The following is a 14,096-nucleotide window of genomic DNA, read 5'->3' on the forward strand; positions in this document are numbered from 1 at the left end:
CGCGTTTTCACCCTTCATTCAGAGCGTTCCGGCTTTCTTAAACTTTAGTGCATGTAAGTTAGAACACCCTGTATACAAAATTTTAAGCTTGATTAGAGCTCATTGTATGTAAATTCGTTATTTCTCAATCAATTCGTTGCAACAAGAATTTGATATATGCGTTGTTTCGTTATATCGTGGCTCCTCTGTAACTCCTAGCGGTCCATGCACCGTAATGACTCCCATGCTCTGCCTTCTTTGATCCCTTGCAGATGCATAACTTGGCTACGCTATCCAACAGTACGGGAGCCTTCGGATGTATGTTCGAAACGTGTGGAGAAGTATGTGCCAGCAAGGTGGGTTTATCAGGGTCCCTCTGCTTGCCTGAGTCAGTACCAAGCAGCTTCCAGGTAGTTTCGCATCGCCAGCCTGCCCTTGCATCTCTCTGTGCCGCGCTTCTAGAAAGCAAGTGCAAGACTGTCTTCAGCAACGTCAGCAAGCTTCGGACTATGACACGCAAGTTGATAGGCGCTTGCTGCATGATTGCCGGACTGCCTAAACGAAGAGTTCTGCTCCGTTTGCAAAGTTCCAGAAAGCGACGAAAACGGTTTCATCATGCCAACACGAACACTGTTTCTTGTATGCTTTTATGAAACCCACGAAAGTGAAGAAGAATAAGAGTGAATTCATAAAATGGAAGACAGTCACAGCATAAGAAGGCTCAGCAATAATCGTCGAGCCGAACACGTTGTGTCTATTCATCGCTAATCTGAACGAGAAACTTTTTTTTCTGTTTCACGAAAGGGGGTTTCTTTCTGTTATTAGCAAGTTGTCAAAACGCAACACACGTGAACCGACTACCACACAAAAAGCTTCGCAGTGTTGTACATAACAGCTGTTAGTTTCTTATCTTTTCTTTTTTGTTTAGAATGAATAACGACGCAAGTTTGCCTTGGCACTGCATCATGCACAGCAATGCACAGTACATACTATAAAGAGAGTGTTTCCATACACAGTACACAATCAACGTAAAGACGAAAAACTGTCTTCACCAGAACAAAATGTGCTTCCTGTTCAAACATGATACGCTACACGTCAAGGCCTTAGTGCCATCTACATTAACTACACGTTCTGACACTTTGTGACCACTGTCGCTCTTCCATCTCTGAAGACGCTTAGTCGAAGGATATTTTTGCTCCGAGTGCAGAACGTTCCCACGAAATACACAGTGATCGAGCTGCAACGCTGAGTTGTGACATCGAGGCCGTTTCCAATAGTGTCTAACTGTCTCTGAAGGGGAATGGCATTCATCATGGCATGCAATCTAATGTATTGTTTTCACGAATATTTTATCTAAGAGATCTTGCAATAGGCATATTGTACACCCATTAATAAACAACTTTGCACAGTCAATCTTTGCAAAGTGGAAGGTGCAAGCAACTCTTTAGCGACATCGATTCATGAGTGGTTTTATTCAATTGAGCAATTTAGTCGTTTCATTCACAATGATCTGCGAAACCCGCCGAAGTGGCAGGATGTGGCGCTGAAGACCGTTATCTCTCCTGATTTCTCGAAAACATGCTCCTTAACAATTACCATAACTGACTGAGTGCAACAGAACCCAACCGAGTATGTATTACCTGCGTGACATGTTCTGTTCTAGGGAGTTTGTGTCTTTTCTGGGACCCAATAAAAACTAAGCCCCTTCCTCATTGCAGTTCCTCAACATGGCAAGCGTGTTCATGAAAATCTTCAACTTGATCTGCATGATGCTTCTTATTGGTCACTGGAGCGGTTGCCTTCAGTTTCTCGTCCCAATGCTGCAGGGGTTTCCTTCCAATTCCTGGGTCGCTATTAACGAACTGGAGGTAAGTCACCATATTCATTGGAAGGAGAGATGTTAACCTGTGTATGAACTTTGGCAGAATAAGTACTGGTTCGAGCAGTACTCGTGGGCGCTGTTCAAGGCCATGTCGCACATGCTGTGCATAGGCTACGGCCGGTTTCCGCCACAGAGTCTGACAGATATGTGGCTCACACTGCTCAGTATGATCAGTGGTGCCACTTGCTATGCCCTATTCCTTGGGCACACTACCAACCTCATCCAGTCCCTCGATTCTTCAAGGAGGCAGTATCGAGAAAAGGCATGTACCCTTGTGATCTCTTCTGACGCACAACTCCGTGGTGGGGTTGCATAATCGCTTTTTGAAAGTCTCACTTTATACACCTATTTCGTGAACATCGCTGAGCACTAGAGACGTTATGTCAGAGGATCTATCCGATATCCTAATGAACGCCTGCTCCATGTGACATACAAAGGCATCATTGGGATTATTCTGCGGATAATATGAAAGGAAATATTTGTTGAATGCTGTCACCTGTACCTCTAACAGTAGGCTATATGTACGTCGTGGATACTGTTTGCACTATACAGCAATGAACCATGCCATAGTGAACTGCAATTAAAACAGGAAATGAATCTGTGAATGTTAGAATGCATGCACTAAGGCTGAAAATGCCATAAACTATTTTACCAATCGTCATGCGCTGAGCATCGAAAGAGAGAAGCATTTGCGAGCCTTGTTGTGAAACAAGAGAACACATCTAAAAGAGAAGAAGAACAGAAAGCAACCATTTGATTGCACACGTAGGGGTTTTCACAGAGTCATGAATGTCTAACTGTGCTGGGACACCCGTCTTGCAGTTAAAACAAGTAGAAGAATATATGGCCTACCGGAAACTTCCCAGAGATCTTCGCCAAAGGATAACAGATTACTTCGAGCATCGGTATCAGGGGAAATTCTTCGACGAAGAGGCCATTCTAGGGGAGCTGTCTGAAAGGCTAAGAGAGGTAAGACCAATAAATCTGCTGAGCCATTCCTGTGTCTGGGATATTCTTCACGCACAATATGTCCATTAAGCACATTCCTATGGAATTGACTGGCACATGCATCTGAACGCTGACCAAACTTCTCAAATATTTTGAAGCTGTTGTCCAGTTCTACAACACAGCATTATACTCTGTGTGGAGTCACATGTCGTAGCTGTGATGCCAAGTGGTTAAAAGACATGCGCACTAGTCTTATGGCTAACTAGACCATCCACATGACTAGGGCAGAAGAAAGCACATTTAAGGAGATACAGAGGAGCCAGAACGATATTGAGTAATACATCAATGGGTAAGGGCCATGTACTCAAATCATTCGAAGCAATGCCAGGTGTAGTTGCAACTGGGTGTGGGCACGGCATGGTGTGCTGCAATATGTGCAGTATTTGAGGGAGCATTCATTTAAAGCTCTCTACCGAATACCTGTTCAACTTCTAATAATATAATAACGACCGAAGTCCGATGGTGTCCAGAAATGTCAGAAGAGCTTTGAGCGCAGAGCGTTGATGGGCTGGATTGGGCCAGGGACCAAGCAATTTCGATAGGGAGAAAGGGCGAGAGTCCAGCTGACAAAGAGACTCGGAGAGTGTGATTCGGGAAGGCTGGTAGTGAGGGCAATGAAGAAGAATATGTTAATATTCGTTGGGACGTTGCTATTATGAACCACACGAGCCCATGTGAAGGGGCTCGTTATTTTATTCCCCCATTCCAACCAGCAATAGAGTAGAGTATCGCCTGTGGCGATGAAACTCCCCGCTCTCCAAGGTCAAAAATAAAGTTGTTGTTGTTGTTCTAATAATATAATAATGGTGCCTGATGTTACACATAAAGTTTGCCTGCCCATAGTGTTGCGACATGTTGCACGTACCCCAGGGTAGGACAGCGGATAATTTGGACCACCTGGGGTACTTTTGACTCCTGGGGTACCTCCTCACATTGCTACTGTCGTCGGCCGGGCTTGAACCCACGATGGAGGAGGAGGAGGAGGAGTGTCGTTGGGAGGAACCGAGAGGTCTGCCTGCCTGATTAGGCGGCATGTTTCTCGGGAAGGGAAAGGTGGTGGAGAGGAAGAGAGGAAAGGGTGGAGTGGAAGACCGAGCGGAATCAGCTCGGGGGGAGGATAGCTGCGTCCATGGGCCGACTTCAGGGGAACTGTGCCGGCATACGCCTATTACACATCTGAGGGAAACCCAGGAAAAACCCCAGACGGCACAGCCGGCCCGCGGATTCGAACCGCGGACCTCCCAGTCTCCAAGCGCACGCGTTACCGCTGCGCCACCACGATGGAGGAGGAGGAGGAGTGTCGTTGGGAGGAACCCGAGAGGTCTGCCTGCCTGATTAGGCGGCATGTTTCTCGGGAAGGGAAAGATGGTGGACAGGAGGAAAGGGTGAAGTGGAAGACCGAGCGGAATCCGCTCAGGGGGAGGATAGCTGCGTCCATGGGCCGACTTCAGGGGAACTGTGCCGGCATACGCCTATTACACATCTGAGGGAAACCCAGGAAAAACCCCAGACGGCACAGCCGGCCCGCGGATTCGAACCGCGGACCTCCCAGTCTCCAAGCGCACGCGTTACCGCTGCGCCACCGGAGTTGGTCGCGCCACCACGATCTTGAGCTAATTACCTGCATTCTCAGCGCGAAATGTAGTCAAATTAATTGTGTCTGACAGGAATCCGTCACTGTCCTATTCTACTCATGTGTTCACTTTCAGCAGGACTAGTACTTGCGCTAGTTATTAGTACACGAGTGTGCAGCCTACAAAGACAGCCAAGAATGTCTCCCGCCATTCAGGCAACCTATGTTGCTTTGGTACTTCCGGCGTGTCGACTGACAAACAAGTTTCCTCACGTCACCTTCAAATATTCCCAATACGAACATCATCATGAATACAGCGTGGCGCGTGCACCGTCGTCTGTTTACTGTTGCGAAACTTCTATGACCTTGCCTCGAACGAGTGCACTGGGGACTGCGTTTGCATGCTCTGGCAGATTACCTAGTCGATTATGCTTTGGTGACGAGGTTTCCCCTGTAGCACTGAACCTCAACCACCAGGTCCCGCACTGAGGGCTTATCTATATAGTTTCGGCGTCGGCTCACTACTTGTCGTGACGCAGAGTGATGCAGCTAGCTATTGCAGCCAATAGGAACAAGCGTAGGACAGGCAGGGCTTAAACGTTCAGTTTTTAGGTTGCGCACGATTACAGTAAACGTTCTTCGACCACTGAACATGGGGACAGCGGTAAACATTATATCCTCGTCATGTATCCAGCAGCAACGGGCAGGGCAAGATAAAAGACCCTTTCTTTTTCAGGATGTGATCAACTACAACTGTCGCTCACTGGTAGCGTCGGTTCCGTTCTTTGCGAACGCCGACCCCAACTTCGTGAACGATGTGGTGACGAAGCTCAAATACGAGGTTTTCCAGCCTGGCGACGTCATCATAAAAGAAGGCACCCTCGGAACGAAAATGTACTTCATTCAAGAAGGCATTGTAGACATTGTCATGAGCAACGGGGAAGTTGCCACCAGCCTATCAGACGGATCCTATTTTGGAGGTGAGTTCTTAGCATATATAAACCGCTGAGCAATGTCCTAATTTCGGTTACCAATACAATATAATCTAGTCCAATCAGGCTTACCAATCCAACTGCACATTTTGCTTCCTCGACAGAAATATGCCTACTGACCAACGCCCGACGTGTAGCTAGCGTCCGGGCTGAGACCTACTGCAACCTCTTCTCGCTCTCGGTAGAACACTTCAACGCTGTCCTTGACGTCTACCCGGTCATGCGACGCACCATGGAATCTATCGCCGCTGAACGACTCAACAAGATCGGCAAGAACCCTTGCATCGTTTCCCAACGTGAAGACCTGCGCGTCGACCTCAACACGGTCACAGCTCTCCTCCAGTCCGCCCAATCACCGGACGGCTCGCCGGACAGCTGCGACAGGAAGTCTACAAGTCACGGAGGTGGCTTCCTCGGGGTGCGACGCGCGAACATTCCCCGGCCAAAGTCCGAGAGTTGTTTCCATCGCATGTTCGACATGGCTGGGGCACCCAACCCTATACCGCGTTCGGGAACGTTCTACGAGTCACTGACCGGTGCAGGTTCGCAGACCAATCTGCAGACGGAGGACTGAAGGGGCCTTAAAAAAATATTTGTTGCTCGCCGAGTGCGTCGCCGCAGACATGCTGCAGCACATATCCTGCTTTCTGTCTCGCACCGTTCACACATACGTCATCACCCATGTTACGGGTATGTCAATTCAAAGTGAGGGCACGCCCCGCTTTTTCTCCTGGAAAAAGCACGCAGACTAGGGAAACGGCAAAGTGGCATCACCTCGAAAGAGTGATGTGGACGCTACGCGGTACGGCGTTAATATTTGAAGCGTGTTTCCGTGCCTGTGGTTGAAGGACCATCCTGACCTAAAGGGAATTTATTCGAACCATTCGAGAGCCAGCGTTCGTGACTTATCTGCATAAGCGAGGTGGCCTGTGGTTCGTGCTACAGCCAGATAGGCTAAGCACAGTACTACATTCTACGACACACCTAAGTTAGCAAAATATATCTGTCTTCCTTGACTTGACTGTCCTCCCAGCTCGAGTACCATAAGCTCCTACGTGCGCGGCTCCTAATTGTAACCATTCGTACCAAGTTACCGCTACCTTAGCGAAAACCAAATTATCCAGAACACCACGACAAGAACCGTTAATTCGTACTGTCGTGCAATCATGCACCAGCGAGAGACGGGGCGTGGCCTCTCTTGATTTCCGTGATGCAAAGTGCAGGATTCCAACAACGTATCAGGCAACAACGTCACGTGACAGGTGTGCTGGCGATGCAGATTTCACCCCTAATCTAGATTCTCAAGTTACTAAAAATGAACCTCAGATGAATTAGATATATAAGCTAAATTACTATGCATCTACCATCATCCGCGATAAGTCCTCCAGCACAAAAGTTCGATGCACAGCTCAGTTGTAAGTGCATTCACGATTGGTCCTGTGACTAAGTTGTAATCTTTACAACCACACGTTATATGGGACGTTATGGGGACGTTATGGGGACGTTATACCACAATTCCCATACGTCTGCCTGTATATCTCAGCTCCCATGTTCACCCGTCACGTGAGCGGGACACCAACGTTGCCTGCCTGAAACGGTTCTCAGACTTTTCCAGCGAGCCAGCGCTTTCGTCACCGAGCATACTTTAGCACTCGCAATGCATGCGCACATCTCACACACGAAACAATCTCACCCACAGTGGAACGTCACTTCCGTGTCGTGACGTCACACACTAGTGATTTTGCTAGGCCTCAGCAATGACTTCAAAACATGAAACTTTCGTAAAAGCTGTGGGCAATGACATCAGGGACGAATTTAATGGGGATCCATAAATTCCGATTCCGCTTCTGTTGTTTCTCGATTTTGTTTCCTCGGCTATATTATGAAACCGGGCGTCACTTACGGGGGAACCGATGTACTGCAGGCTACTCTAATTTTCTACAGCTTTTACACTTTTGCATCATCTAACATTTTTTACCGACTGCAGGTTGACCTAGTATACGCAGTTAGAGGTGAGAACAAGCGAAGGGGCCAAGTCTAATAGAGCTGGGGGTTGAGCGAGAAATTTATAAAAGGGTAAACGATCCCCTTTGAATGAAATACGTCTCTACAGATTTCACAGACGCTTACGTGTGTGAATGACAACCACTAACTTTTACGAAAAGGGCATGTTCCTGTCTATTGCTACACGCACACGATTATGCACACACTATATAGTCACCATCATCAATTTAGTGCGCTCTAACAGGTCGAGCACATTTTGAAACAAAAATTAGTCGGCACACCACGAGTTGAACCATCAAAATACTATGCTATACTACTTTATATATCTATGAATCCTTCGTCGTGAAAAAGAATAACAATTATTTCTGTGATTTATAGAATTTACATTCCAACAATTCTCTTCCTGCTGCCTCTGAGGCAGCCTTTATTGTCTTCCCGTCACTTCTCTTGGTAATCGAAGCCGATTTTATTCAGCCTGTAACGTTTGTTTACCTTTCCTTTCTTTCTTTTTTTTTTTTTTTTTCTTGTAGAACTACAGTTTCCGGGTGATTTCCCGTAGAATTAGCAATGATAAGAACGATGTAGCACCTTTTAAAAAAGACTTATTTTTGCTAAAATTGGACCGCGTCGCTCACTCTCATTACATTTCATTTATTGTTACGTTAAACACCCCCATGAGGGTAACGATGTTGAATGCATATGGATATTTAATGGCCGCATAAACCGCACCGTAGGTCGGACTATTTTTTCAAAAATGCACAACAAAAAAGTCAATTGTATACCTGTCATTGGCGAAAAAAGCTATGAGACTCGCGACAATGGGCTGCGGACGCCGCCATCTTGATTTTTATCCTTGCACTTGCCTGCCCAACACATTTGTCGCTTGCGCTGCGTTACTTTTATCGTCATTTTCGCCACATTCTTAATTGAATTCGTTATCTAGGAAAAATTGCCTTTTTGGGCAGGAGAGTCTGACCTATATATTCCGATTTGTGCGGTGATTACAATGACCTAAGTAGTTCAAATTGCGAATCGCTACTGTTTTTTGTTTTGTTTTTTTCTACAATATGTGATCGCGAATACAGCGTACAATATATCACAGAACAAAAATACCGTAAAAGGCCAACGAATCAGAAAGTCACTAAGTGCTAAAAAAGCTTGATGCTATATACGCTTCCGCGCTTTTCGTGGTTTCGCAAGACGTGCGATCATGCCGAATGTTGCGGCATGCTAATCGCGAAAGCCTAGCGCGTGAAACAACCAAGGCGACAATCTTTCGCACGTGACAATGGGTTGGCTGTCGCACATCATGCCATCTTTAGCGCTTGAAATTGTTCCGTATCTATAAAGTCCAGCTGGTTGAAACCGCGGTGATTGATGTAAAAATTTGCTCTCTCTGTAGTAACTACTGAGTAACGGAGGGGGTACGTGGAAATTGAATGCGATCAAATTAAATATTTGCGTATTCAAACCGCCAACAACTCGGCAGGCCAATTAAGTTGTACAATAAGTACATAATCGCAATCGGGAGGATGCGAGGCGACGTTTTTTATGCTACCGTTTAGTCCGCGTGGATTCGGTCTTGCGATATTTAAAATTTGAAAACACACTGTACCGCGTTCTTCTATCTGCACGACAAAAGAAGATTTTTTTTTTTCAGTCAATCTAAAAAAAAGCGAGGGGCAGTTCATCACTTCAACTATAGCGCGTCAGAGATCACGTGTCATATCTTTTTGACTACCATTCCCCCTTGTAGCAATGTTACCTTGGCTAATACATATTAGACGATATGCGCCCAGACAAATTATCCGCTGTCTTGCTCCTACCTATAAAGTATACAACGTGAAGAAAATAATCTAAAATGGGGAATCGGGTATTTTTCTACTAAGTTATTGAGACCAAAGACAAATAGGCCGATACACGCATCACATTTTCAATCCAATCGCTCACTCTCATCTTCGCCGCGACCATGAGCATTCTTCTGCCTCATCTTTATTCTTTTTGCCTCGCCTGGCAGACCATTTATCACACAAACACACATACACACACATATATATATATATATATATTGAATTGTTCCATAGCAATTTCAGCCCGCGCGACCGCGTTGAATGAAGAAGAGACCCTGCAGTATTGTGACGTTGATTCTTACGTGTTTAACACAGGGGAAGCACTCGAGTGTTGCGACAAAGTGCGCTCATGCTTCAAGAAGAACTGTTCGCGAATCACAAACGCGATATTTACGCATATAAGAAGCAGTGTGTGAAGAGCACTGCGAAACCTTGAATGGTGCCTAGAAACCCGCTTTAGAAACATGGAGACCTACTGTTAGTTTTTGAGCCGTTTTCATTTAGAAGAACATCCATCCTACCCACACGTAGACACAGTGTTGCCGGAATAACGCACCATCTTTGGTGTCTTCACGTGCCGTTATCGAGTAAGCTGATCGGGTATCACGGTAAAAGTTGGGTCAACTGTTCCGTAAATGATGCTCCCTGACTTCCGTGGCCCCAGTGATGTAACAAACGGTATCTCTCATTAATCACGCTGTGACACCTCGGCACATGTGGTTCATTACACAATGAACACACTGCGCTGCACGCCGGAGGATTCAGGGGAAAAAAAGAACTATTTTTCTACGCGTCGTACTTGGCGAGACATAAACCTTTGGAAACACGGACGCGACAAACTCTGATGTCACAAGAGCCATGTGTGAGGTGAGAACTACAGTCATTCCCATTGGTTCTCATAAGCACGTGACCGCTCTCGCGCTACCTCACTGGCTGAGACGCCTGCAGGGACGTCAGGGCCGTATGAGTTCCGCCAGCCTATCAGGCAACGCATTTTTCCCGCTTCTTGCCCACCACAGCAAAATATAACCTCGAACCGGTCCTGTCGTGACGTCACATGTTTGTAAACAGAGGGTCGTCTATTGGGTAGTAGACATGACGTCGCAGACAGGCGGCAGAACGAAGCAGCTTTTCTGACCCGCAGGATTGTAATCTTAAGTTCTACATCTCCTAACCTACACCTCTCTTTTAACAGAGTTTTTAACTGAGGAGGTCTTTGAAGGAGTTGCGACACTTCAGCCTGAGTTATGTTATGTAAGATAAACGTGATAACGCTGATAACGTGATAACGGTGAAAGTAGGTGATAGACGCACCGGCACCTCGAATATCGAAACTGATCCGACTCAATGCCGGCATCTCCGCCAGTGTTGTTGCCGCGAAAGTGGTCACGTGCCTACGAGGACCAATAGAATAGCCGGGGTTCTCCCGCTTTGGACGTCAGAGCTCGACGGAGAATGTGTTCGAGGGTTCGTCTCCCGCCAACCACAACACGTGCAGAAATAATTCTCTCTCTCTTTTTTAAGGGCCCATGCGTGTAATACAATGCGTGCATGATCTAATGAGCCGCACATCGGGATGTCATAACACTTTTTAGTATATTACTCGCGTCACCGAAATTTGGACACGGACGCATTCACTCGTCGAGACTTTTCGAGCTTGATGCTCGCGTCAAATTATGCAATTTAGTTGAAAATAATTGTACAGGCCGTTGACACGATTTATATTTTCCACGATTTCTATCAAATATATGTACATACTTAACAAACTAGGAATCAGATCTCATATGTCAGATCGATAACGCGTCTTGAAAAATGATACGTCAACGTGAAGAGCCAATCAGATAAGACATCCTATCCACACGTTAATCAATCAGGTGAAACAACGAGCGCTTGGTGTCAAACCTCCCTTTCAATAAACGGAGAACGAGATGTAGTGAGTTTTAGTACATCGGAACAACTCTACGCAAAGGATACGATAAAGTAAGTTACAAAATCTAAGCTTAGCAATGTAATGTTACCCGCTTCAAACAGGGCAATTGGTTTATCATGTTTTCGAAACAAATCAAATCAGCCAATCTGTTACAAATCAATCAATCAATCGGAACCGTTATCGTGAACACCTTCCGATATACTAAAACTCAGCTTCACCGAATTTTCTATAGTCTGGCAATCATTTCACACATCTCGCGAAATCCATTGTCAACCACGCAACAAAAAAAAAAAAAAAAAAAAAAATAAGTGGTCGCTAACAGAATTGCTGGAATCTTATCGCCTGTCTTATACATCATGACCAGAATCGCGAATGAATCGTAAATTCAGGCAGAACACTTGAGCAATAAACACTATAGCAGGGAGCAGTTCGCTTATGTAGGCACATCGTATAATGATCTGCGTTGCACATTCAGTTTGCATTTATTTATCATCACTCCCCACACAATTGTGAATATGGTACGATACACACAGTCCTTTCTAAGTTCACTTCATTTGTACATAGTTGTATATAAGTGAATTCCCTCCCGAAACCTTGAATATGACGGTGAATAATCAAGGACCCTCACAGTGCTGTTTTGTCAAGTGTCCTTTTCGTGCGAAATTTTGTTTCTGTTTTGGCCGAATCGGGTTTTGTTTGAGACCATGTTATGCAGGTACGATACGTTTCTCAACCCAGCGTATGTAATAGTATAGCTGAGAATTTAGTGCAGCTATATAGGTCATATACTATGTATAATAGGGGTTACATAGCGTGCTGCGTTTACTATGTTATGATTTATGGGTACGCGTACACAGTATACTTAGGTGAATACAACAAGCACGAAAGATTTGACACGGTAACAAAGGTTCCTTTTTACCTAGCTCATGCAAGGGTTCTTCCCTGGGTTGGGGTGACAATACGATGTGATAATACGTGTTAATACACGTGTCAATACGTGACTGAGCTGAAGCAGGTAAAACATACAGCGCAGTTAACAACGGGCATGCCTGAGTGCTGTCTAAATCGACCTCCTGATTATGTTATCTGATACAAGTGGATTCAGCTACTCAACGGGAGACGGTCAGGTTAAACGGAATTTCAGTTTATCATATCGGTGTTGATGCCGTGTCTACTCAGTAAACTCGACACAAATCGATAGACTAATACCCTATAGTCAGACGGCAAACTTAAGGACGTTAGAGGAACAGCCGTGACTTCACCTGTAGCCCAACCGTCATTTCGAATGACATCGTTCTCTGCCCTGATTTGTTGAAAATGAGAGGCGTACAACTTTTTTGTGACAATTATGCAGTTCATAATTGTCACAAACCTGTCCTGTTTTCAACAAATCGGGGGGGGGAGAACGATATCATTCGAAATAATGGCTGAGCTACCGGTGGAGTTAAGGTCGTTCCGCTAACGGCCTTAGATTTGCAGTCTGACTAGGGTATAACACCTTCTTAACGGTGAACGCGCTTTTTTATAGCTCATGAAGGTTGATTTTAAACTTCTATGACAAACATTAATTCGCTCGTTTTTTAATCGAAGAAAAAGAGGGCAAAGAGGAGAGCAATTAACAGTTTATAGCCCTCAGATTGCACTCCCCATTCTAATTCCGTGACCCTGAAATCTGCTTCCCAACACTGCAAACAGTCCCCTAAAGTTCGCATAACCTTCCGTGCGCGTATAGTCCCGGAAAGGGCTATTGGTTTTGGCAATGCATCTAAAACTCCATAAGGAGTAAAAGTACCTTTTTTTAATGCACCTTTCGGAAGAACAAAGTGCATCATACTTTTTCCGGTAACTAACCGTGAACTGAGACCAGCTTAAACACAGTTGATGGACGGTAATGCCTTCCAGTACGAGGTCATTTGGGTCGCGCAACAAAGCTTCTTGCCTCTTACTGCTGTGCTCAAAATTGGATATAACGATATAACGAATCTGGTGTGTGAGTTATCCGGTTAGCTGAACTTACCCATAGGGACCCTCTACATCTGATGAAGCCAGCACAATTACGCTTTTTCTTTTCTTTTTGTTTGTTTGTTCTGAACACATGAGATTGATTGATTGATTTGTAAAAGAAAAAAAGTTGGGATGTTAGTCCCAAGAGCCACAAAGGCGCTAAACATATATTCTATGAACATCAACATTCATTATATCCGGGTTTGAAAGCAATGTACTCAAAGATCGGCGTGGCTTAGCAACAGCAAATGATCGCTTAAACTGTTATCGATTCGTGGCCATATACGCATTTCAAACTACACATTAAAGCATCATCACTGTAATGAAAGGTCATTTGTGTCATATTAATTCGTCGACTTTAACCGATGTCCCCGTTTACTGACCCCAAGACCCGCGTGTTCGAACTCTCATTGATTAGAACGAAATAAGTTTAAACTGTCTTCATTACAACTTCGTTCCAGTAGACAACGAATAGATACTGCTCAATAGCGATCAGTAATGAGCTTAATGTAGAAGGCATTAAAGCTGAAGGAATCACTAGCCGCTGCACGTGACACACAACGCTTCACTCACAATCAGCACTGCGCCGAACGGCGATTTCACCAAACTGTATGGCGTGGCGTGGGCGAGACCTTTACGTCTCAACGACCTTTTGTTATCATATTCGTTATTTCCCTGGCCAACGTTAATCACAGGAAGTCTGTATATCATAGGCATGCTTAGTATTGAGACAATAATGATGCTGGCCAGCATAAATTGCAAGTATAATATGTACCTCAACACTCAAAATCATAGCGTCCCATTGTGGTAGAGAAGATTCACCTGGAGCGTTGATACTTTCGTTACTCTCTCATATGCGACCCTGAAGTGGGTG

The 14,096-nt window shown here is 45.2% G+C and overlaps 1 protein-coding gene across 2 annotated transcripts in view; it reads left to right on the forward strand.

The window, feature by feature from the left end:
• The window catches only part of LOC135388941 (potassium/sodium hyperpolarization-activated cyclic nucleotide-gated channel 2-like), a 271,076-nt gene extending 258,600 nt beyond the window's left edge, over nt 1-12,476 (forward strand). For both annotated transcript variants that reach the window (XM_064618824.1, XM_064618825.1), the window contains exons 8-12: nt 1,698-1,847; nt 1,905-2,123; nt 2,684-2,830; nt 5,179-5,422; nt 5,539-12,476. In XM_064618824.1, the coding sequence (XP_064474894.1) occupies nt 1,698-1,847; nt 1,905-2,123; nt 2,684-2,830; nt 5,179-5,422; nt 5,539-6,008 (1,230 nt within the window). In that variant the 3' untranslated portion in view covers nt 6,009-12,476. The remainder of the gene's footprint in view (nt 1-1,697; nt 1,848-1,904; nt 2,124-2,683; nt 2,831-5,178; nt 5,423-5,538) is intronic.
• The last annotated feature ends 1,620 nt before the right edge of the window (nt 12,477-14,096 follow it).

The sequence above is a fragment of the Ornithodoros turicata genome, chromosome 3 (genome assembly GCF_037126465.1).
Source record: "Ornithodoros turicata isolate Travis chromosome 3, ASM3712646v1, whole genome shotgun sequence".
Lineage (NCBI taxonomy): Eukaryota > Metazoa > Arthropoda > Arachnida > Ixodida > Argasidae > Ornithodoros > Ornithodoros turicata.